Source organism: Aristolochia californica, unplaced genomic scaffold (genome assembly GCF_029961685.1).
Source record: "Aristolochia californica isolate CCGP_79_NKW_82.1479 unplaced genomic scaffold, dmAriCali1.0.hap1 SCAF_9, whole genome shotgun sequence".
Taxonomy (NCBI): domain Eukaryota; kingdom Viridiplantae; phylum Streptophyta; class Magnoliopsida; order Piperales; family Aristolochiaceae; genus Aristolochia; species Aristolochia californica.
The window spans coordinates 4,650,174-4,678,160 of record NW_027182290.1 but is presented as its reverse complement, the minus strand read 5'-3'; the positions used below and the strand labels follow the sequence as shown (position 1 = coordinate 4,678,160).

General features: G+C 36.8%; 4 protein-coding genes across 5 annotated transcripts; 1 reads left to right on the top strand and 3 right to left on the bottom strand.

The window, feature by feature from the left end:
* Window positions 1-4: 4 nt before the first annotated feature.
* On the top strand, window positions 5-7,253 carry LOC137940415 (uncharacterized protein At1g10890-like). Of its 2 annotated transcripts, none has more exons than XM_068785470.1 (6): window positions 5-135; window positions 234-300; window positions 465-605; window positions 2,124-2,342; window positions 6,348-6,567; window positions 6,791-7,253. In XM_068785470.1, exons 3-6 carry the CDS (start codon window positions 484-486, stop codon window positions 7,055-7,057), a joined length of 828 nt encoding a protein of 275 aa, XP_068641571.1. In that variant the 5' UTR covers window positions 5-135; window positions 234-300; window positions 465-483; the 3' UTR covers window positions 7,058-7,253. The 2 variants fall into 2 exon arrangements, with proteins under 2 accessions (XP_068641571.1, XP_068641570.1); XM_068785469.1 differs by having other exon boundaries at window positions 396-605.
* On the bottom strand, window positions 7,234-12,465 carry LOC137940416 (uncharacterized). The gene is made up of 6 exons (XM_068785471.1): window positions 12,055-12,465; window positions 11,161-11,272; window positions 9,213-9,424; window positions 8,980-9,007; window positions 7,811-7,919; window positions 7,234-7,536 (listed from the first exon to the last, which is right to left on the bottom strand). The coding sequence occupies exons 1-6, from the start codon at window positions 12,310-12,312 to the stop codon at window positions 7,455-7,457; spliced, it is 801 nt and encodes a 266-aa protein (XP_068641572.1). The 5' UTR covers window positions 12,313-12,465; the 3' UTR covers window positions 7,234-7,454.
* A 3,523-nt stretch (window positions 12,466-15,988) lies between these two features.
* Window positions 15,989-16,444, bottom strand: LOC137940242 (uncharacterized). Its single transcript, XM_068785190.1, has one exon. It carries the CDS (start codon window positions 16,442-16,444, stop codon window positions 15,989-15,991), a length of 456 nt encoding a protein of 151 aa, XP_068641291.1.
* A 9,231-nt stretch (window positions 16,445-25,675) lies between these two features.
* On the bottom strand, window positions 25,676-27,987 carry LOC137940577 (WAT1-related protein At1g44800-like). Its single transcript, XM_068785720.1, has 7 exons — window positions 27,764-27,987; window positions 27,368-27,430; window positions 27,146-27,262; window positions 26,798-27,041; window positions 26,525-26,683; window positions 26,225-26,376; window positions 25,676-26,146 (listed from the first exon to the last, which is right to left on the bottom strand). Exons 1-7 carry the CDS (start codon window positions 27,973-27,975, stop codon window positions 25,912-25,914), a joined length of 1,182 nt encoding a protein of 393 aa, XP_068641821.1. The 5' UTR covers window positions 27,976-27,987; the 3' UTR covers window positions 25,676-25,911.

The following is a 27,987-nucleotide window of genomic DNA, read 5'->3' as shown; positions in this document are numbered from 1 at the left end:
TAATTCTGCTCCTCCTCATCCAAACCCTTCCTCTGCTTCTCTAGTTCTCTGGTTCTCTCGTTCTGCCACTTCCAAAGCATCCCTGTGTCCTCTCCCTCTTGTTCTCGTCCTGCTCTCAGAGACAAGATTCGCAAGGTATTCTTTTTACCCGTGTTCTAGGACTCTGGGGGGTTGGATTCGTCCGAATTTTTTCTGTAAAAGCTTATTTTTTAAACATTGCTTTATTAATGCAGTGGGAATCAGTTTGTAATTAAATGGACGCGAAGTTGTTCTCTCCCCGGTTTATCACGTTATTGGGAGGTATATATAGGAATCTCTTGTTCGTTTTGTTTCACTTTCTTGATTTGCTAGAAGAAGTGAAGGCAGAATCTCAGTCTGTATTGTATGCTGTACAGGGGAATAGTCTTAGCAGAGGAGTTGGGACGGGATAATTTATTGGTTTTGTGGGTTGGAATCCGGTGCAGGGGTTTTGATCGATCGGAGATGCCTAGGTCAGTCTCGCGGTCACCGTCTTACAGGAGGCGGCATTCGCCGTCTCCGGTGAGCCGCAGGTACAACTGGAGAAGCAGACGGGATCGAAGCCCTTATTCGTCTAGTCATAGCAGGTGATAATCGCTTGGACTTCCCTCTGAGTGTTCTCAGTTATCGGAGTTTCTTATGGCTATTTGAGTAAATTTCAGCTACAAAGTCTCCTTTTGTCTTTCATTTCTACCTTTCCTGGTTTTAGTTCGAAAAAATATCTTTGCTTGTTTTTCCACCTTTTGTGAGTTAGCCACCCATCTTTCGAGCTAGTTATGTCACAAGTCTGTCTTTGTATCAAGACGAAACGTATATAGTGTTTTGTTGGCCGTTCGAAAAAGGAAGTTCTTTGTTTTTCTTGCCTATAATATAGATAGTCCATTGTTGATTAAGGAAATTGTTATCTTTTTGAAGAAGCTGCTAGAAATCAAAAGTTTCGGAAGAAGGTAAACATTGTTGAGGTTTATGTTCACTTATTATTCTGATGGGACCGTCTCTAAAATGGATGCCTCAAGTTTGAAAGAAGGCCCAAAATGATGCAAAGTGTGTAAGCCTCATATGATGCACTCCTACTTTTTTTTTTTTTTTTAACTAGCAAATATTGCTTTTAACTTAATAGTGGCTGCTTCAATGTTACTAAAGCATCACATGGAGTGTAGCTTTCCAACTATCTGATAAGAGCCCCTGATAAACGGGTGGTAAGCATATATGCAACATCCAAATTTTTATTATTAGTTTTTGCAAGTGTTGTGTGACATCCAATTGAAGGAACTTAACTTAATCTGTTGGATGCTTGTTTTTCAGTGCTGTTCTTGCCTAGAAACCACTTATCATTTAGTTTATGGTCTTCACAGTGTTTCATTGCACATGTCCTCAACAGAGAAAGAATTACTGAAACTGTATCAGTTTAAGAGGCCTGGAGTGACGTAGTTGATTGTTCTGCTTTTCACTTATTAGTTCATATTGACAGCATATTCTTCATTTTACTCTTCTTGAATTTTATTTATTTTTATCATTACCTCACGTTGTAAATTTTTTGTTTGCTTGATTTTTTTCATTTTTTATGTTAGAAAGAATCAACAAGATTTCTGCATGTAGGGTTCGCTAGGGAGCAGGACACTTGCAATTTACTTGATTTTCAAGTCCTTTATTCAGTCATCAGAGTCTTCTCCTGTGTACATATTTATCTTCATAGTAATTCCTCTTAAGACAACAAGCTTGAAAATTAATTGTTCATACAAGTGGATGGGAATTTAGCTCAACATAGAAAAGTCTTTTTTAAACACTCGAGCAGCCTGAAAGATTGGCGGTGGAATGTTTCTTCTTTGAGAAATTAAGAAATGTAAGTTGTTCCCATCTACTGGGAAGTAAGCTGATGATGGCTGCTGATGATTGTTCTTTACTTGCACAATTGCGACATTCATGATAAAAGATGGAGCACAGACAGGTTACAGTAACTAATATATAAGGTAACTTGTACATATTATATTGCAACAAAAGTAGCATGATCTGTCTACTTGGTCAGGTAACCAGACAATTTTTTTTGATAGTTTTTATTTTCTCTTTTTAATGTTTTTCTTATTTGATTTCACTTTATTATACAGGCGGAAAAGTCGTTCTATCTCACCAAGACGACATAAAAGTCGTTCTCCAACCCCTAGACGACGAAAAAGTCATTCTCCATCACCTAGGAGACCCAAGAGACAGAGAAGTCGGAATATCACAAGGTCTCCTATTGAGAAGTCTGACAGTCCAAGTCTTAGTTCAATAGAAAGAAAGAATGAAGCTGAAAAGTTGAGAAAGGGAGAAGAAGAAAAGAAAAGGTAGAAGCCACATGTTCCCCTGCTTCTTTTTTTGCCTTGAAATTATGTTGCTGATTTATTTATTTGGTTTGTCTTTGTGCAAGTGAAAATAAGTTTTGCTTTGTATATTCAATCCTTCATTATAACTATAAAATTTATCATTATAACTGTTTAGAATAGCTTTATAAGAATGGATGTCTAGGAACTTCAAATCACTGTTCTCTGAATTATGTAGCAGTTGCTTTAGCCAAAGAGGGGGCTGGGTGTCAATCTCTTGTTGTTAGCCCATTTCCCCTCCCCCTTCTTCCCTTCCACCTCTTGTTCTTGTTTTTTAGTTTTCTGTCTTTTAGGCAATGTCATCCTCTGCCCCAAAAAAAAAAGGAATAAAAAAAAAAGGAAAAAGATCATTTAATAAAAATTCTTTTGTATGGGAGGGTAAGTCATCCTTACAGTAACTTTTGAGTGCTTTAGTGTCTCAAGTTATTGCCGTGCTTTTAAATTATTTATGGATAGATTTAAGGAGAAGTAGAAATGATCTCTGTTGTTTTCTGTAGCATAATTATTAATGAAAAAAACTTCTATTATCTTTTGACAATTTTTTAGGAAAGCTTTGTGAGTCACGATAAACCATTTTGGCTTATTAGCTATATGTGTTTAGATTCCATGATCTGGCCTTGTCCTTGATTAGTAGGGATGCTAGCAGAATGTGTCTAGAGTTTTCTTAAAGGGACCCATTCTAGGTGAATGGTTGTGGCTGGAGTAGTAGTTCATTACTTCTACGGAGTGCAACTTGCAAAGGTCTTGGAGGAGATCTAGATGAATTAATAATTTGTTTGAAAGGGATATGTGTTTTGTTTGCTATTGGTGGTGGGGCATTTGAGTCTCACATGTTATACTGGCAATACTTTAGTTGCACTATTCCTAAGGTGCAAGGCAGTCCTCTCATCATTGCAGTTAGGGCTACAGTGGCTTTTTTCTAAATATATTTCATTTGATAGTGTTGTCTAATGTATTTGTATTGCCTCTTTCCTCATCTGAGCTTGGGAGTCTTGGACTCTTTGAAAAGTATGGGCAAATGCATGATGTAATCTATTAATTAAAAAGTTATGTCATACTTACCCTTTGGGTATGCTTATAGTTTATTTTATTATATGTGCATTTTGGGTTTGTGCTTTTTCTTTTCTTCTTCTTCTTCTTCTTCTTCTTCTTTTTCTTCTTCTTCTTTGAATAGCTTGGGTTTGTGCTTTTGTTGATAGTGTGTTTGGATAGTCTCATTTCATGCAAATAGGTATCTTGGCAATTATTTATACTTTTATAAACTAGTTATTTTCTTCAGCATAGTTTTCATGAGGCAATCTATTTTGGCAGTTGGGTACTTCATTTACTCGCCAAGAAATTGCTTAAGAGTTTTGCCTTGTAAATCTTCTAGCACGTGTTATTGTTTTCCTTTCTTCCCTGCAGTCTATAAGGGTCTTCACATCTGCTTCTTTTATGATTTTGTTTTAATCGTATGTCATAATTATCTTCCTATTAAAAGCTAGTGCAATCCTTTATTAGGACCGCATTATGTGGATGATAGAAAAGAATAAGAAAACGTTGGTTGGAAAATTTTCCTGAACTAAAACTAAAATATCTTTAATTTGACGTGAGTAGTTGCATAACTTGGAGTTCAAATTGGGAAATTAGTTATGGGGTCCAGTTCACCTGTCTCTTTTTGTTGTTATTATGGGTATTATTAAAATAAACAATGTTATCAGCTTAACAAGTTGGCTTCGTCGATGCTGATTTCACTGAATGTAACTTGTTTTATTACGAATTTTGATGTCAATCTAGCTTATAGGTGTATGAGTCATTTGTTTTTTTTATCCGTTGTGGTGATTTTAGCTCAGAATTGACATATGATTGCTTTTAAAGTAATCAAACAAGTTAGATATATGTATAGTCAGAAGTTCAAGTCATGACTTTCTAAAATGGAACTGAAACTAGATGACAAAGATGAGTTCAGAACCCTAAAAAACGTCACACAGTTTATAGAGCTATACCAGATAGCATTAGGGTTGTTTATCCTGTTTATAAGCTTATAACTGATGAACTGATTCTTCAATTAGATTCCCACTGATAAATTATTTAAATCAGCTGACAAAGCAATTAAAATTATGAGTTGACTCGAAAGAAAAAAAAAAGGGTGAATAAATCACTTGCAAATTAGAATTTTTTCAGGAAACTCACACATTGGCATGAGGTTTACTTGATATTCAGCAACTTTGCCTCCATTTTGGAGCAGTTTTTCCTAATTTGACCATATCTCCTATATAGATTATAGAATAATGGAACTATGGCATTTTCAAAAAAGAAAATAATGGAACTGTGGCATTTTCAGAAAAGAAAATAATAGCACCGTAGCTCGCGGGATGGCTAATTAGATAAGATTTCCGGTTGGACCCAAATTGATTCTGAAGCATTCCTGCCATTTCTTAATCACCGCAAGAATCAACTGACGAACTTGTCTTTAACTAGTAGGAGATATCATTTGCACAATCGGATTGTACCTATCAACTGTTGTATTCTTCAAATTCATTCCATAGTTTAGCCTGAAGGCTAGTTTTTTGTTCAATTCAAAATTTTAAATTCAGGAAAATTCATTACCCTTTTTTTCTTCTTTGCAAATTCATCTTCCCAATTGAGAGTGCATTTTTACAGGCATGTGTTCTTGGTTATGGATTTATGGACAGTTGGCAACTTTCCTGTAAAATATAAATGAGATTCTTTTTTAAAAATTTCTTGTTTTCTCAAGCAGGGCTTTGATTTTTATAGTATTTTAAAATTAGACTAATTTTGGACTTCTTTTTGGTGTGTAAGGTTTTAATTTTCTTAATTAAAGAAGGTTTTTTTTGTTCTTTTGGAGGAGTACTGTTAGAGAGTTGAGAAAAAAATGCCAGTCTGCCCTGACAAAAGAATCTTAACTTAATCAATAATCAGAATGAAATCATCTCATGTCAAATATCTGGTCAAGCAAAAGATCTTTTGCTTTTGCAGTTGAATGATGATTCTTATTTATTTATTTATTTTTTGGGTTGGTTTTTACAAAAATCATTACTCAATCTTACAAAGATTTCATTTATCCTTTTGACCTTAGTGATGTGATCTCAAATTTACTTGGGCCAAATATTGTAAATTACTATAGTGAAAATCCAAGTCTTGTCTATAGTAGTTTATGTCGAACTTGAAGCTTTGATTTCAGTGAAATTGCTCATTTACATTGGATGGCTAATTCATTGAGAGTGACAGATTCTGCTGCGTGATGGGTTTCTATTTCAAGTAGGTCTTAACTGGTTTGTGGCTGTTCAACTGAGAAGTTGAAGCTTCACTGGGAAACTGGCCTTACTGTTATCCTTAACTGATATCACTATTTTTATTGGGTCATTTTATCTTGTCGCCAAAGATTGTGATCTTAACATCGATAGGCAAAACTTCTCTACTTTAATTGACGTTAGAGTTCATGGATGTTTATGGAGTGTTCCTTTCTGTGTGGGCTTTGCCCCTTCGGATTGTGTTTTTATGCCCCAAATAATTGATAACTCCAATTATCTGTGATTTGAGTAGTTTTGAGATATCTTGTGTCAAGACTGTCATTTAATGTGAGTTTGGTGATTAGTTTCAAACCTGCAACAGGTTACTCGACATTTCTCTCCACAGGCTTTTTCTGAAGGGAAGCTCTACTGCTATAGTTCCAACTTGTTATATTTGATGATCCAATTGGGTGCCTGCTTTTTGTCTCTACTGTTCAACAAGTTTGAAAACTTCATTTGTTTCGCTCTCAAATCTGTTAGAGGTATGCCTTAAAAGCATAAGCCTGTAAATTTAGTCTCTTTAATAGATGAAAAGAAAGGATAACAGAAAAGGCTTGTTTGCATTGGTCAACGACCGAATTGTGCTCAGTAATCTAGCATTGAAGGCCCTTCTGAACTCAACATATTGCAGTATCTTGTTGCAGTTCATTAGCTAACTGTAGTTATGATACACCAGGCGTCAAAGGGAAGCAGAACTGAAACTATTGGAAGAGGAAACTGCATGGAGAGTGGAAGAGGCCATACGCAAAAAGGTCGAAGAGAGCTTGAACTCTGAGGAGGTCAAACTGGAGATCCAGCGAAGAATAGAGGAAGGTAAGAAGAAGTTACTCGATGATGTGGCTGCTCAACTTGAAAAGGAAAAAGAAGCTGCTCTTGCTGAAGCCCGGCAGAAAGCGGTAATCTTTTAGATGTATAAGATCACAATGTTTTGAGAAATTTCAATTGACTGATCTAATTTGCATCCTCCGCCATGCTGCAGATCCATATTCTTTAAACAATTGAAATTTCCATGGGACTCTCAAGATATTAAATTTAGTTCGGGAGAGGCTCTTTTAACTTTTTTTGGCAGATGTTTTACATTTCTATTGGTGGTTAACATGACTTTGATATGGGCCACAGGAGCAAGCTCGTAAGGAGAGAGAAGAGCTTGATAGAATGCTGGAGGAGAACCAAAGAAGAGTAGAAGAATCACAAAGGAGAGAGGCTCTAGAGCAGCAGCAGACAGAGGAGGAACGCTACCGGGAGTTGGAGCGGCTCCAACGACAGAAAGAAGAAGCTATGAGAAGGAAGAAACTGGAAGAAGAGGAGGAGCGCGCCAAGCAGACGAGGCTGCTGGGTAAGAACAATTCTCGACCAAAACTTTCATTTGGACTTGGTCTGAAATGATAATAGCAAGAAAAGGCTCATGCTTTCATTCTTTGGAAGCTGTATTAGGTTGTTGGACCTGTGCCGGTATGAAAATGCGTTATGGTTTAAAATGTGCAATCTTTATTTTCACCGTCTGCCTTACGAATTAATTTGAGAAATGCCTGTACTTCCATCTTTTTGTAAGATCGAAGGTATTTTTGTAATTTAATTTTATATAATTATAGAACAGAATTCCTTTCACATCCGTAAAAGAAGATTGGTTGAGCACACAAATGATTCGTGCTATTCTGTACTATCACCAAAATACGGGAAATGAACAATTTCTGTACAAATGTTTTAAATAAAGAAGAACATTATTTACAGAGATGCAGCTTCTGCTTCCATTGATCCAAGAGAAAGGCCAAAACGAATACTCTCAAATAGCCTTCAAAACAACCTTGCTTGTTGTTCCAATCCCTTTAGCTGCAGCTTTTAAAATGGCACGATGGCGATACAACCTAAAAGAGCAGCTACATATTAGCAAACAACTAGTGATTTAAAAGTTCAGTTAGGTTTCCTTCCGACTGCAGCCCCTATTATTCATTCTGGATTTCAGTTCACTGAAAAGGTACCTAGGAGTGATCATAACCCCCTACTCCTCGGCTCATGGGTAAGCATTTCATTTCAAAATGGGGTAATTGTAAGAGTGCCATACTAGGGTGGGTTTGTTGGAAGAAGGTTCATACGAGTAGAAATTTTGGTAAAATCTAAATTTATCAAGAGACGACTCACCCGGCGAGAGCAAGCCCCCATGTTGACAAGGCATAGAATATCTGCCCAGCATGCCATAGTTTTTCAAATTTGTCCCACTTGCTCAGTCCACCCAAGGCTCTAGCAACAGCTGCATGTTTCAGAGCATCAAGATAAGTTTATTACTTCAAATTTACTAACTGGAATGCATTAATCAAGGAAAATGAGAGGAAAAAACTAGAATTAGAAATGAAACTTTCAATGCCTCCTCCATGATGGGGGGAGAAACACAAATCAACTTAAAAACGTGCAAATATTACCATTAGAATTAGGCGTCGGTCTTTCAGTAGTTAAAAAATTGAGAATGACCTCACAAAGTTAGTACACATCCATCTGCTTGATTGTATAGGGATATTAGGTGCATCAGTTCCCAGACGACCCAATGCAGTTGGTTACAACATTGACCTAGCTTGGTTGGGATAGAGCTAGCAACATGACCAAAACAAGCTAAAGAGTTATTTATTTGTTTGTTTATTTTGGGAAAGCCAAGCCTACCCAAAGTGATTTTTTTTTTTTTTTTGGAAAGCCAAGACAAGCTAAAATTAAGCCATGTTCTAACTCACCTCAATTTGAGCACCTCACCTGCTTGAGTTGCTGATGTTTACTAACTGAAACGATTTATCTTGTTCCCAAAATAATTTAATTTGTAGATACCAAAAATAATAATATGTCATTTTAACATGTATGGGTCCCTATAGCCGCACTTAGCAATGCTCCTATTAAACAGACCCAGCTATCTAAATGAATGCATCGCACCTACTTGGCAACAGACAGGAAAAAATGCCATGTTTACTACCAACTAATATAAAACAAATTATCTATCAGGTACAGCCGGAGAGGGGGGTGGGGGCACATAGGTTTCATGTGGTAGACAAAAATTCGATATGTTAGAAATGATATGCATCCCTAATGCCTTGAATGGCCCTGTAACATGTAACCTCCGAAACACTTGAAGAATAGTGTTTCTAACCCCAAAACAACTTTAACGGGGGTAGTACCATTGTACCATTATGCCCCCTTGAAAACCAGAGATGCTTTGGACGATAAATGTACATGCTGATATGCTCACAACTGAAAGTACAGTGTAATGCCTTTTAAGTAAAAACTCCACTTCAGAATGCCTGCTTAGAAGTTTTAAGAAAAAAACTTACTTTTATGCAGCTCCTCTGGTGACAACTTCTGCAAGTTCAAATCAACACATAATGAGATCCACCTTTTTTTTAAACAAATAAAACGGTTAAGATCCATTGAAATGAAAAAATAGACACCGAAATAATAGAGAAGCATGTCCAAATCAACATTTAAACCTTGTTTTAAACAAATAAAACAATAAAAATCCACTGAAATGATAGAGATCAAAGTAAGAAGCTTAAAATCACTATACCTGTGCTTTGGGGTTTGAGATGATGCATCTAGCAACAAAATTTGCAAGCCCATCAACCACTTGATCCATATCAACAATCACATAACTTTCATCATCAATTCCACTCAACTCTTCAGTTGTAGAAGGAACCATTTCATGTGTAACCCACACCCACAAACTAGGTTTATCTTGATCAGCATTGATTAATACTTCAACTAAATGCAGATCAGCCCCTAAAATAACCAAATACAAGAAGTATTCAAAGATAAGTTTCTATTACTCTTTCAGTAGAAGAGCTGTTAATAAGATAACTTGTTATATTACTTACCTTACAGCTTTGCCAAATCTTTTAAGTCCTAAAACCTACACGTGTGGTTCCATTCTATGGTGGTCAAAGATGAATGAATTAAAAATGAGTGATGAAGAAGTAACAAATCTAGACAGTGGTCAGGATAAGCGCTCTGTGCACAAGAGATTACCACATGTTTGGGCAACTGGAATAAACTACTTGCAAATCAGATATATTCTAATTACAGAGAGTCAGGCCACAGATCCACCTTCTCCTTGAAATCATTCAGATGTCAACATATTTGATAGAAAAAATATGGGTGTTCTAAAAACAGCTCATGTTTCTTCCACTGTCACAGCTTTGTCAGGTATCGGGTTATGTTGTTCCACTTTATTCTCTGGATCTTTTCTTTAGAAGCTGAACACATGGCATGTAAGATAACAAATCTTGTAAATGGAACCGTGCTACGCATAAATATTACTCCTGATGACTGATCCCTTCCCTTCTTTCACTTCTCTTTGTATTGTTAATTCGAACAGAACTATACATACTAATTATCTACTACATCTCATTAACAAGAGGAAACTGTATTGAAACTAAGGCCAACCCAAGATTATCTGCATAGAAGGGGGAGTAGAACAAGAATGCCGCTTGCAAGTTTTGGCAAGGTGGAGAATGAATCAATTGAGCACCTTTTAAGTTGCTTCTTTGCTCATCGGAATAGGGTTTTATAATCTCAAAGTTTGGCATCAGCTGGTGTCCACCTGCTTTATTTAAGGATCAATTGCTTAGTTCATTAACATGCCCTTGCAAAGCCTAGGTGAAACTATGTGCATAATTGTCCTCTGCTGGCTGCTTGACATATTTGGAAGAAAAAGAACCACTGGATTTCTTCTGGTAAGAAATGCACCACAGGAAGCTTAAAAATTTGCTTCACTCAGTCCTCTCATGGCTCGCCTAATCGACAAGTTCAGAGAAATTCCTTGTGCTCATATCTAAGGGAATTGAAAACATTTCACAACTCTCTCTTCCATACAAGTTACCATCGTTGTATTGTGGATCCTTCCATCTCAAGATCATCTTAAACTAAATTTTACGGAAATTTAAAAGGAAATCTTGGTGTTGCCAGTGTTGTGGATTGATTAGAAATTTAGACAAACATATTTACTTGCTTACAGGTGTACTCAAGGTTCCACTCACTGAAACGAAGCTCAGATAAGATCCTTGCTAGCTGGAATTCATCTCTTTAAAAAGAGGTTCTCAGGTTCTTTGATTATTGAAAGCAATTCTGGGGATGTGATCTATTGGTAAATATCTAATGTCTAATGCTGATGATCTTTGGAGACTTTTGAGAGTAGTAGACAAATTTTATGCCATGACTACAGTTTTTTTTTTTTTTTTTTTTTTGAGACAACAGATTGGTCTGTCGTATGGTTCATACCCTTTCAGCTAATGGTCTTGCAGATAAACTTGTGAAGGTAGAGCAAACCAGCAATTTCCTCGATACCTGTGATCCAATTCCTAGACACAATGCATCTCTTGTAATTAGCTAGGCCCTAGATCGGTTATATTTGTTTATTGCTTTAAATAACAAATCCACCTTTCAAAAGAAAAACCCAAAGGCACCATGTAAGACCATATGAGGCAGTCATAAAAGTAAAAAACTAGAAAGCAGCAAACCTGTCGCTTTTGAGAAAGGGAAGTTGTTGTTTGAGGAGATTGTTGATGCGTGATTTTCTAGTTGACCCAAGAACTTTGAAGAATTCACTGCAGCTTCAAGACGAGAATAAAGCTGCAAAAGCATAAGAAATTTATATGGACTTTCCCTAAAAAGCATGACCTATAACGCCTACAGTAAAACAAATTTTTGTTTTTTCCATACATGTTCAACAGTTTCTTAGCCACCACTAAATGGCTAGTGTATAATGTGATTAAAACAAGTAATAGTGGATCCAGACACATGTGACAATATAAATATATGAGTAGTCTTAGTTGCTAAAGTGATTTAATTAGTTTTATAGCTTTCAATTGACATATTATCAATTTTGGAAAATTATCAGTTCTTTAAATTTGTATTTGAATCCGCCAACAGTTAGCCTAACAATAATCTGTGCCAAGGAGCTATGCTTAGCAACCACTCCTGCTGCGATAATTAACTAAATTTTGAATTTATCACTTTTCTTCGTCCCCAATTCGTGTTTTCATTGAACTATAACAATATTCTGAGAATCCAAGTTGCAGCTTTAGATTTCAGAAGAGTTATACGAGAATGACAGTTGCCAGGTTTCGCTATTAAACAAGAATTGATCCACTGCACCGGAAGTTTTGCAACACAAGTCTCTTCATGCATAATCCATATTCTAAAAAAAACATGCACAATCCATATTCTAAACAAAAACAAAATAAAATGCATAATCCATATGCTCAGCTCAAGCATCAATACTAAATAATGGTTGCAGTCCTCTAATTTTCCTATTAAAAAAATTTAAATTTCCATTTCCCAAGTCCTAGTTAAACCGATAATGATACTTCCGAAAGCGCAAAAAGGTAATTATAATCTCAAACTTAACGTACATCTGGAGGGCAATCTTTGCGAAAAGCAGGAGATCCGGAGAGCTCTTGGAGCAGATGGAGGTTCTCCTCCAACAGAGCTCGTAAACGAAGATTCTCTGACTTCAGGCAATCGACCTCCTCGCCGTCCGGCAAGTGCTTCGATTCGCCTGCGGCCTTACGATGGTGCTCCATGGCGTTCCATGTCAAATCAGCAACCTCCAGAACGGTCTCCACAACCTCCAAGGGGTGTTTAATTCCATGAACGCCGTGCCTCGCCATAATTCCCTCTTAAGTTGGATGAGTCGCGCTTCTGTGAATTCAGATAACCCTAGCTAGCTTCGGAAGAGGAGAAACGTGTCGGAAGAGAGTCGAGTCGAGATGATTGCGAGCCGACAGCCTGAGGCCGTAAAGTTATATAAAAAAGGGAGCTTTACTCTGGCCAGCAGGGCCGACGGTTCACAACACGGTTGCGTATATTAAAACGGGCAGTTTTATACTTCGATACCCAGGTTCCGGTGGCGATACGAAGGTCTGTCCGGAACCCAAGAAAATATATATTTTTAAAATTAATTATTATTATTTCTAAAAATAGTTAGTAAAAATAGATAATGATAAAAAAAATTTCACTAATTATTTTTTATAATAATAATGAATAAATTCTCTTTTTTTCTTCTTCTTTTCTATGGGGTTCAAAACGTACCCTAAGGATTGGACTCGAGATCTCAATTCAGAATAGGATTTCTAGCCGATGATCACTCGATTCGAGTTCATCTAATTCTAGGCAAATTCCCCCAACTCACTCCTACCTATTTGTTCAAAAAGGGGCATCCCTCTTCCTCTTTTTATTTAAGATGGTGATTAGCAGCAAAGGATGGCTTATCTTTGGACCTCTCCATCATTGAACTTCGATATGGTTCTTTTAACAAAGACAATCACAATTCCAATTAGTCAAAAGGCAGATTCCAACCTCTTTAAGATGTCGATATTTTCTTTTTAAGATATTATTTTGTTGAGGTGTATAAACACATGAGGATTGGTGAATGATCCATTTTTTTTCTTGTAAAAAAATTGAAAGGTAGAGGAAATATATTCTTTTGTGTTATTAGACCAAAAGATTTTTACCCTGATGTTGAATAAATTTTCCACTATAGCACAAAAGAGGTGAAAATAGAAAATACTTTTGCCCTGTCTTTCATCAGATATAATCATGTACCTCTCGTGTAATCATCCATAAATTTTAAAAAAGTACTAGGATTGTGAAATATTCGGGATATTAACAAATCCCCAAACATCTGAATGAACTAAAACAAAATGAGTAGAAACAATATTGTTTTGCCTGGGTTGAAAGATAGAGATTTATGGTCTTTTCCATGCTCACAAAACTCACATGACAATTGTGAAATATAACAAAAGGGAAGGAACTAAACATTTTAAATTTGCTAAGTCTTTTGTTTCTCACCTAGGAGGTGATTTGTGAAGTATTTCTCTTTTCCAGAAATTGAACAAACCAGAATTCTAATGGGCCAACAATCACTGTTAATTAGCCAATCATTTTTTTTATATATACAAGCTTGTCAGATGAACAATTTGGTTGTTGCCACATCTTGTTTGAAGTAATTATATTTTATGGTCTATATTTTCTTTATTGAGTTTTTGTATGAGGATCAAGACAATATCAAGGACTTTAGAAAAGGCAGAACTATTAATTTTTGTCTCACTGCTCTTGCAATTTAGGGTAATAAAACCCTCTTTATTACTTGCATCATCTTGGAACACTTGAAGTTATTCGCAATCATTTGCTTAGGATCTTCTTCAAGTAGATATCCATAAATTTTTGTTTAATATGAAACATCATATGAGTATGGTTGTTTCCATCTTCTTTGCTTATCTTAATGAATAGATTATTGGTAAATTATCCAATCAATATTACTTATATTTGAACCTATTAGAAAATAATGTGAAGGGTAGTTTGATCATTTGTACAGTATACACCTCCTAGATATAGTCTTATCTTGTTCAGTATGTTTGAGTGCTTATGGAGTTAAACAATTTTATGTAATTTGAAGGTGTAATATAGGAGTTCTAAGAGATTAAGTGTATGAGGGTATATTAGTGTTTGTATTTTTTTCACTTAAGTTATATAAGTGAGTTACGGGAGGATTTAGAACCCTAATGAGAGCTCTTCTTGCTCTCTTATAGCAGCCACCCTCTCTCTTTCTCTCTTTCTCAACCCTCTTTCTTACCTTATTTCACATGGTATTAGAGTAGTCGGACCTGGTTACAAGTGAGTGGAGCCCATCTTCTTCTCATTGCAGCCAACGATCTCTCACGATGGGAAAATTAAGGTTTGATTGTTGCTGGTTGACAAAAATCTAATCTTTTGTGCTCTTTCTCTATTATAACCATAGGGTTAATGATTACTGCTGCCCGTAGAACAGTTTGATGATTGTTTAATACCCTAAAGAGGTTATTAACTTGGGACTTTTCCCATCCGCCTAGTGTGCAACCCATTGTTGGGCTCCTTTTCCCTACATCACCACTAGATTGTGACTGGGTTAATTGATGTCCCATTGTATCGATGACAATGTATTGTGATAATTAGACTATCATATTTATTGCTAGCAACCCAGAGTTTCATGAAAAAAAATCAAACACATTGAGGTGGATTATCATTTCGTTCAAAGTCTAGCAATGAAGAAGGAAATTGATACTCCTTGTGTAGGTGATCAACTTGGTGATGTATTCACTAAAACATTAAGCAGGTCAGAGTTTGTGACTTTCTATAACAAGTTTGAGGGGGAGTGTTAAATGTATTGTAGGGTAGTTTGGTCATTTTATAATATTTTGATTGTATCTAGAAAATTAGCAATAGATTTAGGAAGTTTAGGAGTGCATATGGTCCCATTTGCATGAGTTTTTTTTACCTGTATATAAGGAGATATAAGGTGTACATATTATATGAGTAGAGGTGTCTTTTCCTCTTAAGGGAAATTAGGTAAGTTATGTGTCGACTAGAAGAGGACTGAGGATAGCAGAGGAGAGGGCGCATCAGGAGGGTAGCTAAATTCACAGGTAGAAATCTTTAATTAATAAATTTAATTAAACTTTTAGCAACAAATTTTTATTTATCTGGTAATGATTTTTATTAAAAAAATTAAATAATTTTAAATGTTTTATTATTTAAGATTAAAAAAATAAAATTTTAAATGTACAAAATTAAATTAATAAAAATAAATATAACAAGAAAATATACAAAAAAAAAAATTATAAAGTGTAAAAAAAATACAAAATTGCCCAATAAATTTGTCCTAGAGCTAAGACTGCATAACCCTTATCTTATCCTGATACTCCTCTTGTAGAGATTGCCACCGCTCATTTATCACATGGGAGACATCCCTCAATTGTTCTTGAGTCGGACTTAAAACCTCCCAAGTCTACCGCAACTTATCCTCCATTTATCTTATGTTCATCTTATATTCACATTATGTTCATCTTATGTTCATATTATGTTCACATTATGTTCATATAATGTTCATATTATGTTCATTTTAGGTTCCAATTATATTTGTATTATTATTAGGATTAAATTCGGCCAAACCTAAGAATTAAAACAAATTACCTTTTTGGCTTTTGTAATATTATATTCGTCCATTTAGATGCGTTTTTCCTCTGGTTATATTGTGGTGGCATGCAGACAGCCACCAACCACAATGACCCACCACAGCTCCATTATCAAAAGTTTCAAGAATCACACGATATACTTTACCAAATCGAAACAGCATTTGCGATCACGAAGCAACCAAAATTGAAATGGATCTCATCTTCGAAGCTTCAAAGTTGAGAAATTTACACGACGATCTTAATTCATAAATCCACCAACATTAGATAACAATTGACACAAGCTAAAGTTGAGCACAATCACAGAGATACCAGATTCCATACAGAAGAAACACATTCAAGACGGATGCACCTTCGGGGGAGTCAAGGAGAGACGCTTCCGAGCAGATTTCATGGAAGCAGTTGCAGAGGACAAGGCAGCTTCGATGTACTTGTTGGAATAGGTACTCGCAGCTTTACCTATCATTTCGCCCATCTTCTTCACCGCACTGGCATCACGAACAAGCCCATCCAGTTCAGCCTTGGACTCCTGCTCCGCTTCCTTTTCCAGTTCCCGGAAATCCTCCATGGAAGACTCCAACAGGGACTCGAGGTACTCTTCAGCGTCTTTCAGAGAGATCTCCGCATCGTCCACGGCTTTGCGAGCTTCTGCGTCCATGAAATTCCACGAATGATACACCTCTTGTTCGAAAAGCTCCATTAATTGTTCAATAGTAGCCGGATCGAAGTTCTTGTCTTGCATAGCGCGGTCGGATAGGAAGGAGAATTGAGCAAGGAGGGCTTCCATCTTCATCTAGGGCTACGCCGGTGGCCGATGCTATTGCTTTTATATAGAAAGAGGGAAGACAGGGATGCCGCAGTCAATTTTTTCTTTACTAGGAGGGAAAAGGGGTGCTTGGAACTTTGAAGTACCTTTGAAGCACCAAAATAGAGCGGTGAAAGAAATTTTTTACTTCAAAGTTGTAATGTAATTTAAAAAAAAAAATTATTTGAAAGTGTTTGTGTAAAGAGTAGCCACCAAAGGAAGACATGACAGTCACAAAAACCGTTAGACTAATGGTAAAATCATATTCGTCGTAATTATTTCGATGATATTCAAATTGTGTTACTAATGGTGTTATTAGTGTATTTTAGACACAAACCTTTCGATACAAATATTATGAGGTTTTGATAAAAAGTAAATACGTAAAAATTATCAATTAAGTTGCCAAGTCAAGTCCCAAAACAAAAATTATGTGTGAGGAGAAGAAGCTCATAAACTTACAATAATCAGATTTTGATGATAGCAAACATACTCATTTGATGATTTCACTCAAGTGTGAAGAAGACAATTCAATAGGAGTGGACTCTACACTAGAGGAGTCGAACACATATGTAAGAGGAAACTGCTCCAATTCAAAATTTTAAAGTTCTAACACCTTAAGGAGTTGAACCCAAAATATATGAAGTCGAGTACATTGTAGTTGAACCTAGACAGAAAAAGGTAATAAATCAAGTTTGCAAAATCATTACAAGCAACAATTGGAGTTGAATGCATATTGGCATGGACTCAGAGTACACCCATATGGAGTTAACGACATACACAAGGAGTCAAACATACAAGCAAAAGTCAAAGCTCAAAAATTCAAAATTTTGAATCATATTTCAGCAAAATCTCCAAGAGGAGTTAACCCATAAGGAAGGAATCGATCCCATATAGTCAGTGACAAGCAATAAGGAGTCAAACCCGAGTTACAAAATATTCTAATTTATTTAAGGAGTCAACCCTTGTAGAAGTTGCTTGATAGAAGAATTCAACCCTTGCCAAAAGGAGTGGACCCCTGTAGTAAACAGAGGATATAGAATTCAAGTCAATCAAAGGATTCAAACCTCAAAAGAGCCTTTGCAACACAAAGGAGTCAACCCCAAAGCAAAATATTTGACCCTAAGATATAAAAAAAGAAATTCAAGATGTGCCAGAAACCATAACTTTGGCTAAAAGACTCCAAAATAAGTGACCTATCAAAAGGACAAGCACCACCATGAGAATTTAATAAGTATTTTTTACAATTTTGGATTTTTCTTTCAAATATTTTTTACGAGAGTTAGGAATGAGCCTAATTTTTTCCCACAACTAGATTTTTTTAACTTGGATTTTTGCTATAAATACTCATTTTTGTAGCCTAAACAATAGCTTCATCCACAAAAATTCCAACCTTTCTCCGTCATATCCAAATGGTTTCAAAGGGTCTGCGTTTAAAATTTGATTGTCATATATCTTGAATATTATCTCCAAGTTATCTGAAGTTTTGATTATTATTTTATTGAGCTTTTATTTTCAATTCAAAACTTTTATTTTGATTAGAATTAATTATTTTATATCTGCAATAGTATTGCTAATCAATTTTAATAGTTTCACCTAGGATTCGTTGTGTAATTATATCACTATTTTGAATTTGTATATTTACCTTTTAAAAAGGTGTTGTAAGGCAAGATCTTCTTGCTCTTAAGTCAATTGGTGTAGGTTGACTTACTGTTTTGTTGTAAATCCTTTTGTGGATCTAGGTAGTTGTACTTAGAGCTTTTGGCAATAAGTCCCAAAGTGTGTTGGATAGGTGTTGTAAAAGAACTAGTGAAGTTCAAAGTTGTAGATATCGTTTATGTCATAGTGGATCATTTAACTCCAAGGCAAGAGTTCTCTAGGAGTAGAGTAACAATTTGAAATAGTGGTTATGAACCACTACAAAAATCCTGTAGTGAATGTGTGCATGAATTTTGTTAAATTCTAAAAAGGTGTAGTAAACCTATTCACCCCCTCTAGGTTTACTTGAACAATATCCTTTCATGAAATATTTTTCAAAATCATGTTTTTAATTATATATAAATATTTTGGAAACTTCTAAAAAAACCATGTTTTTAATTATATATAAATATTTTGAAAACTTCTAAAAAAACCATGTTTTTAATTATATATAAATATTTTGAAAACTTCAAGACCTCATACATGGCCAAAATCATGCATAGAACTTATTTTGTATTCTATTGATATGCATGATCGATCATCATTTGTATACATGATCAATCTTTATTTATATGCATGATATATCATCCAGAAGGCATCCAAATAGGATTTATAATGAATGATCATTCATCCTTTATATAACATGATTAATCATAGAATGCTACTAGGCATGATTTATAAAGCATTATCGATTATACTACAATGATTGATCATACAAAATATTGTCAAACACATTTATAAAGGATGATCAATCATTAGTTTAGAAACACGATCTACCAACCAAAATGCAAAGTGTCGCAAAATGGTTGATTGGTGTCATAATTGATCATATGATCATAAGAACTAAATAAATATACCCCAATGATCGATCATCCCTTGTAGATTTTTGAAAATGGTAAAAATGAGTTTGCCAAGAAACTTATAAATATGAACCCAAACTTGTCCCTAAGCGAGAAATGAGAATATATTGGAAAATAATGAAGAGGATAGTGATGACTATGACAAAGAGGGAAGATCTGGTGATACACCCACCAGACGACGTTCTCTCATGAACTTAGAAATCTCAGAAGTTGAGCCTGAAATGAGAAATGAAGAAAATGAGGCCAAGGTAGATAGAGCTAGAGAAGGGCAAACAAATCAAATTTTAGGAGAAGAGATGGACTATACAATGGAAGGCTCTAGGGATGAAATAGAAAGAGTAGATGAAGTTATTGACAAAATACGTAGGAACGCAAATATGAATGAAATAGAGATCAAACACCTTGCTAGTGATTTGAGCACTAACCCTCTTGAAACCTCCATTTCAAGATTTTTAAAAATGATGTAAAGTAATGTAGGAAAGGGCTTTGAAGAAAAGGAAGTTGAGGGAAATGTGTCCCCAAATAAGGATGACAATCAAGGTAGCACGCCCGGTGAAGAGAACGGGCGCTGCTGTCGCCCAAGGGCCACAATAGTGCTCCTGACGGGCACTGTTGTCGCCCAACGGCCACGACAGTGCTCCCAACGGGCGCTGCTGTTGCCCAAGGTTCCTCCGGTGCCCCTCCCCTAGTCTCTTGCTGAACGTCGCTGCTACAACACGGGTTTTGTTTTTTCATCGCTCCTTTCCCCTTCCAACGACGGAAAAATGCTGCCCAACGGACAACATTTTGCCCAACGGGTGTTGTAGCGTGCCCTAACTTCCTCCGTGACCTCACCCCCTTTTCTGTCAGACGTCGCTGCAGCGTCGGACGTTGCAGCTGTTTCCGTCACCCTCTCTTCCTGCTAGACGTTGCTGCAGCATTTCCCAACGGACCCTACAGCTACGCGCAGAGAGGGGGGGGGGGGGGGGGGGGGGGGGGGGGGGGGGGGGACGACCGTTGCTGCAGCATTTCCCAGCGGACGCTGCAATGCGAGCCTCAAATGTCGGACATCAGCCTCCATCTTTTGACGGCGACGGCGACGACAGATGCACAGCCCCGAGACGAATTTCGTGGAGAAATTAAACTTTTCTTCTCCGTATCGCTCTCCACGGAATTAATCCAGAAATCCTAATAATTTAACAGGACTGCTCTAATACCACTTGATAGAAAAACAGTAGTAAATCCTAATCTAGAATTTACAACATGCCAGAAAATTAGGATTGTGATAAATACTTCGATCCATTCTGATTTTTTCGTCTTTTTGTTGCGGAATCACTATGACGAATGATATGAACGGATGAATAGTGTTGTGATCTTCCTTAGCTAAATCTCCTTATTTCTCAATGGAACCATAACCATATTGTGTCTCCTAATATAGGGTTCCCATAATTTTCTATGGTATCTACTCAATTGGCCCATATTCATGACCCATATCCATGGCACATTCCTTAATGGGCTTAACAAAATTAGATCACTTAATTTCAGCCCATTCCATTAAAAATAGAAAATATAATTACATAATAAATATGTTACCTAAATTAGAATAGGAAATGTGAATTTCCTAACAAAATCTACTGGCTACATTCTATAGGGATTAAGAAAAGGTAAAGAAAAGGGGGGAGAAGCTGCATATGATAACATAATAGGTTAGATGAGAAAGCACTTGAAAAATTGGTTCAAATACTATGTCAAGAACTAAATGAAGTGATAGTTTTTTTGGCCTAGAGTAGGAGAAGGAAAACAATATGGTCAGTCCCACACAAGGGACTATCACTTACTTGGAAGATGATACCAATCAAGATAAAGGTGGAAATACATAGTTTGTTCCCATATCTATAACAAGGCCTAGTAAGAAAAGGTTAGCCAAGACGAAGTTTTGGAGAAAGAAAATACCTACAAAAGAGCTTGCACCCATTTAGAAAAGGATATAAGTAGAAGATGGAAAAAGCAAAGAGAAAGAAATCATGCTCCTAGAAATCTATCGATAGAGAATCCCTTATTCTTTTTAGTTGACTCATCCAGAACAAACACCAAAATCCATTAATAGAGAATCCCCTATTATTCCATTCTACTTCATGCCTACCCCTCTTAATTTTCCTACACCCACTAACTGAATTGGAGAAAGAAAAAAAGCCTAGAAGTTTGATTTGCTTGCTTAAGGGAAAAATTTAAGAGAACAAAAGGAATCATTTTATGCTATTGAAGTCGCCCGATCGGACATGTACAATCAAATAGGAGAGTTAATTTGCCCCACTAGCTAACTGGGCTGAAGAAAAGAGAACAAATGCTTTATGAAAGCCATTAGACCAAACCTTAGCCATCTAAAATAGCTCGTTGGAGAAAATCGAGAGAAAAATTTCTAGTGACCATTATCATTATCATCTCAAGGATTTAATTAAACATTTGTGCCCTATATTGTTATCCAAGTCTATTACACTGAGAAATAAAGCTCTCTCTACATCCTTAGAACTCTATGTTTTCAAATCAATTCGAAAGTGTCAAATCAAGAAGCTATTTTGAAAGAGCAAAGTAGTTATGTCTATGATTTTGAAATTTTAGTTTGTGCTTGTCATTTTTCATGTTAAAATTAATTGAGCTTATTCTGAAATCATTAGATTTGAGTTTAGTTGGTTGTAACTCTACCCTTGATTTGGGACATTTTTCACAACTTTTCAAACTCAGACCTTCATACACATTGAAATCATTTTTGTTAGGTTAAATTGAGCTACTAAGTGTTGAGGTAGAATCACCTAGGATAGGGAGTACTCTTATGTGCTTTGTTACTATAATATCTTCCTAAATTAAAGGCTTTGAGCTTAAACATAAACCAAACAATCCATTGTTGTATCATAAACCAATCAAGACTTGAATAAGGTGATTGATAGCTACTAAAAGTCTATTGTAGCTTGAGGTACCTAGTTGTTGTAGACCATACCTCCAAAGTAGGGGTGGCTTCGAACCGAGCCGGGTCATAAGAGATTCGAGCTCGGCTCGGTTCTATTCGGTATCTCTCGAGCTCCAGATCCAGAATTGGCTCGTTTAAATTAACGAGCCGAGGTTGACCGAATCCAGGTTCGGCTCAACGACTCGCGAGCTGACTCGTTAATGAGCTGAGTCGGGAGCGGGAGCGGGAGCGAGAGAAGGATATGGGGGGGGGGGGGGGGGGGGGGGTAATTCTTCCTCTCACCGCCTCTGTCGTCGGCCGTTTGACTTCTTCCTCCCCTTGCCTTCGCCTTTGTTTCCGTCGCCGTCGCTTTCGTCACTGCCACCTCAGTTGCAGCAGCCGCCGTCTCCGTCGCAGTCGCTTTCATCGTCGTTGTCGTCATCCCCGATGACACCGGCGCCGTAACTCTCCTTCCTCATGGCTCTTGAAGAAATTAAAAATAAATTTTAGTAGAAAATAAGTTTCTAGGGACTATTAGTGTCTCATATTTTTGTAAACATTTTTCTAATTGAAAATTCTTATGGGCTAGAAAATCGCCAAGATGGGCAAAAAAATTTTTGAATAAGTATTTGACAGTTGATGTTGTAATACTTTTAGCATAAGGCAATTTTTATTGCAATTTTGTGTTTGAAATTTCATTTGATTAAAAATTTGTCGATAAGTATAGTAATATATTAGATTGATTATTAATTTTTATTTATTTCTCTCGAAGAGGCAATAAGAGGTCCATTTAACTTTCCTAAGAAAATTTTAAAGTATTTCTTGTAATTTTCTAATAAGTCAATAATAGTAATAGGATTTTATTTAAAGTTTTTTTTAGAAATATGTATCATAGGAAAAACATTTATAGTTTTTCCTAAAATATAAGTTTCAACCAGGGGCACTAAGGAGGCCATGGTAAATTTATGGCCAGATTCAAAAATTACAAAATAAGCTAAACAACATTTAGAGTAAAAAAGATTTATATTGATGCGTTTTAATCCATTATTGAAATTCAATCATGAACCTCCCCTATGATTCTTTTTTTAAAATGTATGCATAATTTTATATATAATTTATTTGACATATATTTTATATAGAGTATTAAATGTAGGTTAAGCTTGAACTCAGGTAGAGCTCGAGCTCGAACTAAGTTAAAATTATTAGGCTCGAGTTCGATTAAAATCTTAGGTTCGAGGCTAGGGTCAGCTCGAGCTCGAGTTCAAAATATTTAAATCAAGCTCGACTTGAACAAGGTTCGAACTCAGCTAGATTCAATGCCACCCTTATGCCCAATTTTAGGTAGAGGTCATTCACAATTTTATGTAAAATGTATGCATAATTTTATGTACAATTTATTAACATTTATTTTTTGAAAAATTTTAAATGTATGTTGAAGCTAGAGCTCGGCTTGAACTCGGTTAAAATTATTAGGCTCAAGCTCGATAACTATTTTATGCTCGATCCTAGCTCAAGTTCGAAATATTTAAATCAAGCTCAACTCGAACATAGGCAGGTTCGGGCTCGGCTAGGCTCGATGCCACCCTACTCCTAAGTGTTTGGTAGGTGTTGTACTTTGGACCCTTTGAGTTTGTTACTATAGATGTCATTAAGTTGATAATTAGTGGATTCAACTTTGAGGTGTAAACACATTGGGAGTGGACACAAAACCTGATTTTAAGTTGAGAACCACAATAAATTGATTGTACTTATTGTGTAGATATTTTTAATGTATGACTTGATCATTATAGTAAACTTAAAATTTGAATTTAGCCATACAAAGTTTATAACCTACTCACACCCACCTCCCAAGGTTTATACTTATAAAACCTAATATGCCAGGTCCAATATGGAAAAAACCTAGGGGGGGGGGGGCGCGCTAAGATTGACTCATCTCTATTTTAATCTTAATTTTATGTGTATTCAAAAAATTTATTTGAAATTCAATGTGAAAAATCAATTTAACAATCAAAGGATCATATACGAGCATTGCAAAGAATATACAAAATTTTATAGTAGTTCGTAGTCCTATCTTAGATTACTAATTCAACCCCAAGATGTTTTGCATTGGAGTTCCACTCCTATGTTTGGGTTGCCAAATTGACACTTACAACAAAACCCATATACGGTTTCCCATATGTTACTTTTCTTATTCTCAATTTATTTTCCCATTGTTTCATATCGATTAGAGGTTCCCCGAGTCAAGTCGAGTTTCTCGAGTTTGAAATCCCAACCTAGGGCAAGTGTGGGGTGACTTAACGAGGACAATGGTATCTCACCAACAAAGTTCAAAACTGAAATATTTGAGTAGATGATTAAGTGTGAAATACTAATTGCTTGCCAAAAAGGAGAAAGTGCAAAGAGATATCATGAACATAAAAGTGCAAAAGAAAGGAAGGCACTGATGAATATACCTACCTTGAAAGATGAAAGTAAAAGTGTTTGTGGAATTCAGAATCATTGTGTCATCTCATTTGAATGAAAAACAAAAAAAAAAAAGCCACAACAAGATTGCCAAATTCATTGTGAATACCTTCATTTCAGTATTTGGAGACTTGAAAGACTATTCGATTTTTTCTGTTGTCAGATTCTTGCTCCTCATATAAAAAGAGGCGCACTAGATGCTGGAGATTTGATGACAAAAATCAAAGTGTGGCTACTTTCTTGAAGTGGGTTGTTGGCAGGTTTCCCCACCCATAAGACAAAAGGGATTTCTCATGTGACAACAGTTATAACTTTTGTTTGCCATGCCCTCAGCTTTTGTGAGTGGAGTATTACTAGCTTTCCATGGTTGAGAGACAAGGCCTTGGAACTCAATTTTGTGTTTCAGCTTTTGTTCACCATTTGGCTTCATCTGAACAGGAAGTGGCACTCAGGAGGTTTCAGGTGGAGACGGAGACGACACTAGCACAATCTGTATCAGGAAATAGTTACTACTTTTCCACCAAGTCAGATCAAATGCTTCATTTTCTTCTCTTGATCCCACTAACCTGGTTTGCTCTCCTTGGTTTTCAGCCATGGGTCCATTTGATATCAATCTAACTCACGGCCGATCTAATATAAAAAGTTATTTGGTACGAAACACGGGAAACGATTATCTCAGCCGTTCGATCATGATCAAATGATTGAGATAACCATTGATTGGATGGTTGAGATAGTGTTTTACATGTTTTGCACCAAATATTTTTTCATATTGGATCAACCCTCCTATCCAACTGGCATTAGCCTGATCTAATTATTCATTTAACTTGATTTGAAAATTATTCAGAATAAGTATTATCATCATATTTTTTAAATATTTCTTCTTCTATAAAAGATGAATATATATTTTTATTCTTATTCATTTCTTACAAGTTTATAGATGATTCATAGAAAAAATTCATCATTTTATGGTCTTTTTTTTGGGCAATTCGATGTTATCGATAAGTGTTATGAAATTTTTTTGATTTCTAAAGTTAAACAATACGTTTTCAAAGTGACCGATCGATTTGGAGTAACCAATAAGGCTATCTTAACATGACATTAGCCTTATGTTGCTAAGGTAGCACATATTCCTTTTTATTATATTTTTAAAAGTATCGACAATCGACAATAAGACTACACTATGTCATGTGTGCTACAACTTAGGCCAAGGACTTGAGTAGGGTCCATTTGCATAGAGGATCAACAAGAGTTCATGTGCAAATCTCAATTCCCCACAAATATCTATTATCTTACAAATCAAAATTACAAGTTGGTCTTGTGGCTATAATTCCAAACATCATTTTACTCTCACTACTCACTCATCCATGTAAGATTGAAACAAATTGGAAACATCGACTATTTAGTTATTTATAAAACCAAAAAGAAAACACTTCCAAGATGTAAAGCAGATTTGCATGAGGCCATACACAATTACACATCACTTCCCACTCGGTGACCACAAAAACAAAAACATCTCATTTGGGAAGCACATCATTGGCTCCCTTTGCCGGAACCTCATGCGTCACCACCCCATTCAAAGTGTAATCTTCGCTTGAATTTGTCTTCTCCGAGTTCATCGCTGTCATGGGAAGCTCCGACGAACCTTTCTTCTTGTCAATTGACGGCGACTCCGGCGACCCTATGGGATCCTTGCTCTTGCCCCACACCACTGCGTAGAGGCCGACTACTATGATAACTGCTCCAATCACCCTGAAAGAAATAGGAAACCGAATCACGATCGTGAAACCCGATTCATTTTCTTAACGAAATTACCACTTATATACATACCTTCCTAAGCTGATCTCGTCGCCTAGTATGATGGATCCAAGGAACGCCACGATAATCATACAGAGAGGATTGAAAGCTGTGACAAAAACTGGGCCTCGTTCCTTCATTACCATCCCTTGCATGAAGTATGTCAACCCAGAATTCACTATGCCCTGATAAAAAAAAAAAAAGGAAATCCTTAAATAGACTGACAGATTCCAAGGAGGACAGACAGGTATCTGGATTTCGGGTACCCTCAACTCAGGGTGGTGTTGAAAATCTTACAACCGGAGAAGATGACGGAAAAGAAGAAGATTGTACCGAGTAGATGGGAGCAAGGAGCCTGGTGTCCCAGCCAATGGACCATGCAGCAGCATTCCTTTCCATGACAAGCGCCACTGCACCGCCCTCTACAATTCCCATGACGCATACTAATGCTGCCAGAGAAAGCTCCGCGGGGTATGAATCCAGTGTGAAAGACTAAACCAAACAAGTAGGATCGGAATCGTCAGTGGCACTGGGTAGCTAAGAGAAATCCGTGTGTTATTAATTGATGAAATCAAAGGTGGTGGTGGTGCTGTAAATAATTTTTACCTGAACAATGAAGAAGACGGCCCATGAGAAGCAGCTGGCGAAGAGCATGATTGTCCCCTTGACAAATTTGTGTCCGCCGCCACCACCACTGCTGCCGGTGATGTGGTGCGTCTGGCCACTGGACCACACCAGGTCCAGGACGGGTCCCTTGTAGAGAGTCATTAGCATGGCTCCACCCAGGGTCACCACCGTGCCCAAAACCTTAGCCTGGCTTGGTATCTTCTTAATCTGAATCGTCTCACGCCTGTACACGAGAAGACTCAGATATTCATAAACTCGTTCACGTTGCAGAGATCATCAAGAACTCAATAAAGGTAGTAGCCAGGGTTAGTTCCCAGGATGACCCACCTGAGAATGATGGCCAGGATGAAGGTTATGGCAGGGAGGACATTGTACATGGCGGAAGCAAAGGTTGCAGAAGTGTACTGCATCCCGACATAGTATAAATTCTGATCCAGCACTGGCCTACAGATTGGGTTGATGGTTAGTCACCGGTAACTGTAAACTGTAAAAAAATTATTGAAAACATTCTCCAGTATACGAGTCTGAGCAAGGGGTTCAGAGCATTACTCTAGAAAGCCAAGGATTGCAATCTTGATAAAGATGGACAGTGTCATCTTGGGCCTCACTTTCCTGCAGAGAACCGAATGGAAACAGTCAGAACATCACTCCTCCGGAGACTATGAACACTGTTAATTTTTTACTCGTCAGCATGCATGCATGCAAGCAAGAGAGAAAAAAAAAAAAAAACCCATCATGCTCTTCGATGGAAAGAGGGAAAAAAGAAGAAGAAGAAGAGAGAGATGGGATCACTGGACCAAGTTCCTCTACTCCAGTCAATCACCGGGCCGGACATGAATGAAACCTTATACAAGATCCGTTCAAAGCTGGCCAGACGATTGGCAGGGTTTTAGGAGTTTCTAGACCAAGTAGTCCTGGAAATCCATATTCGAAAGAGAAGGGTACCTCTCCATGAAATAGGCGAAGGGACCAATGGCAATGGCGGCAGCTACATGCCGGTAAACAACCAGGACATAGTGACTGAGGCCCTTCTTGAGACACAGGGACGTGATAACGTACATCCCTGCAAACCCAAACTGCAAGGAGATCATGGCAGCATAGGGTTTCGCCTTGCTCATGAACTTCCCCATGGAACCACTCCCAGTCTGGCTCTCCATCTCTCTTCAGCT

What these genes read in the sequence shown, in the direction of transcription:
- LOC137940415 (XM_068785470.1), top strand. Translation starts at nt 484, where the DNA reads ATGCCTAGGTCAGTCTCGCGGTCACCGTCTTACAGGAGGCGGCATTCG. An exon ending in TATTCGTCTAGTCATAGCAG is followed by an intron (nt 606 to 2,123) that starts GTGATAATCGCT and finishes TTTATTATACAG; the next exon opens with GCGGAAAAGTCGTTCTATCT. An exon ending in CTGAAGCCCGGCAGAAAGCG is followed by an intron (nt 6,568 to 6,790) that starts GTAATCTTTTAG and finishes TATGGGCCACAG; the next exon opens with GAGCAAGCTCGTAAGGAGAG.
- LOC137940416 (XM_068785471.1), bottom strand. Translation starts at nt 12,312, where the DNA reads ATGGCGAGGCACGGCGTTCATGGAATTAAACACCCCTTGGAGGTTGTG. An exon ending in GCAAAGATTGCCCTCCAGAT is followed by an intron (nt 11,273 to 12,054) that starts GTACGTTAAGTT and finishes ATGCTTTTGCAG; the next exon opens with CTTTATTCTCGTCTTGAAGC. An exon ending in ACCAGAGGAGCTGCATAAAA is followed by an intron (nt 7,920 to 8,979) that starts GTAAGTTTTTTT and finishes TGAAACATGCAG; the next exon opens with CTGTTGCTAGAGCCTTGGGT.
- LOC137940242 (XM_068785190.1), bottom strand. Translation starts at nt 16,444, where the DNA reads ATGAAGATGGAAGCCCTCCTTGCTCAATTCTCCTTCCTATCCGACCGC.
- LOC137940577 (XM_068785720.1), bottom strand. Translation starts at nt 27,975, where the DNA reads ATGGAGAGCCAGACTGGGAGTGGTTCCATGGGGAAGTTCATGAGCAAG. An exon ending in ATCCTGGCCATCATTCTCAG is followed by an intron (nt 27,042 to 27,145) that starts GTGGGTCATCCT and finishes TCTCGTGTACAG; the next exon opens with GCGTGAGACGATTCAGATTA. An exon ending in GACGAGATCAGCTTAGGAAG is followed by an intron (nt 26,147 to 26,224) that starts GTATGTATATAA and finishes TATTTCTTTCAG; the next exon opens with GGTGATTGGAGCAGTTATCA.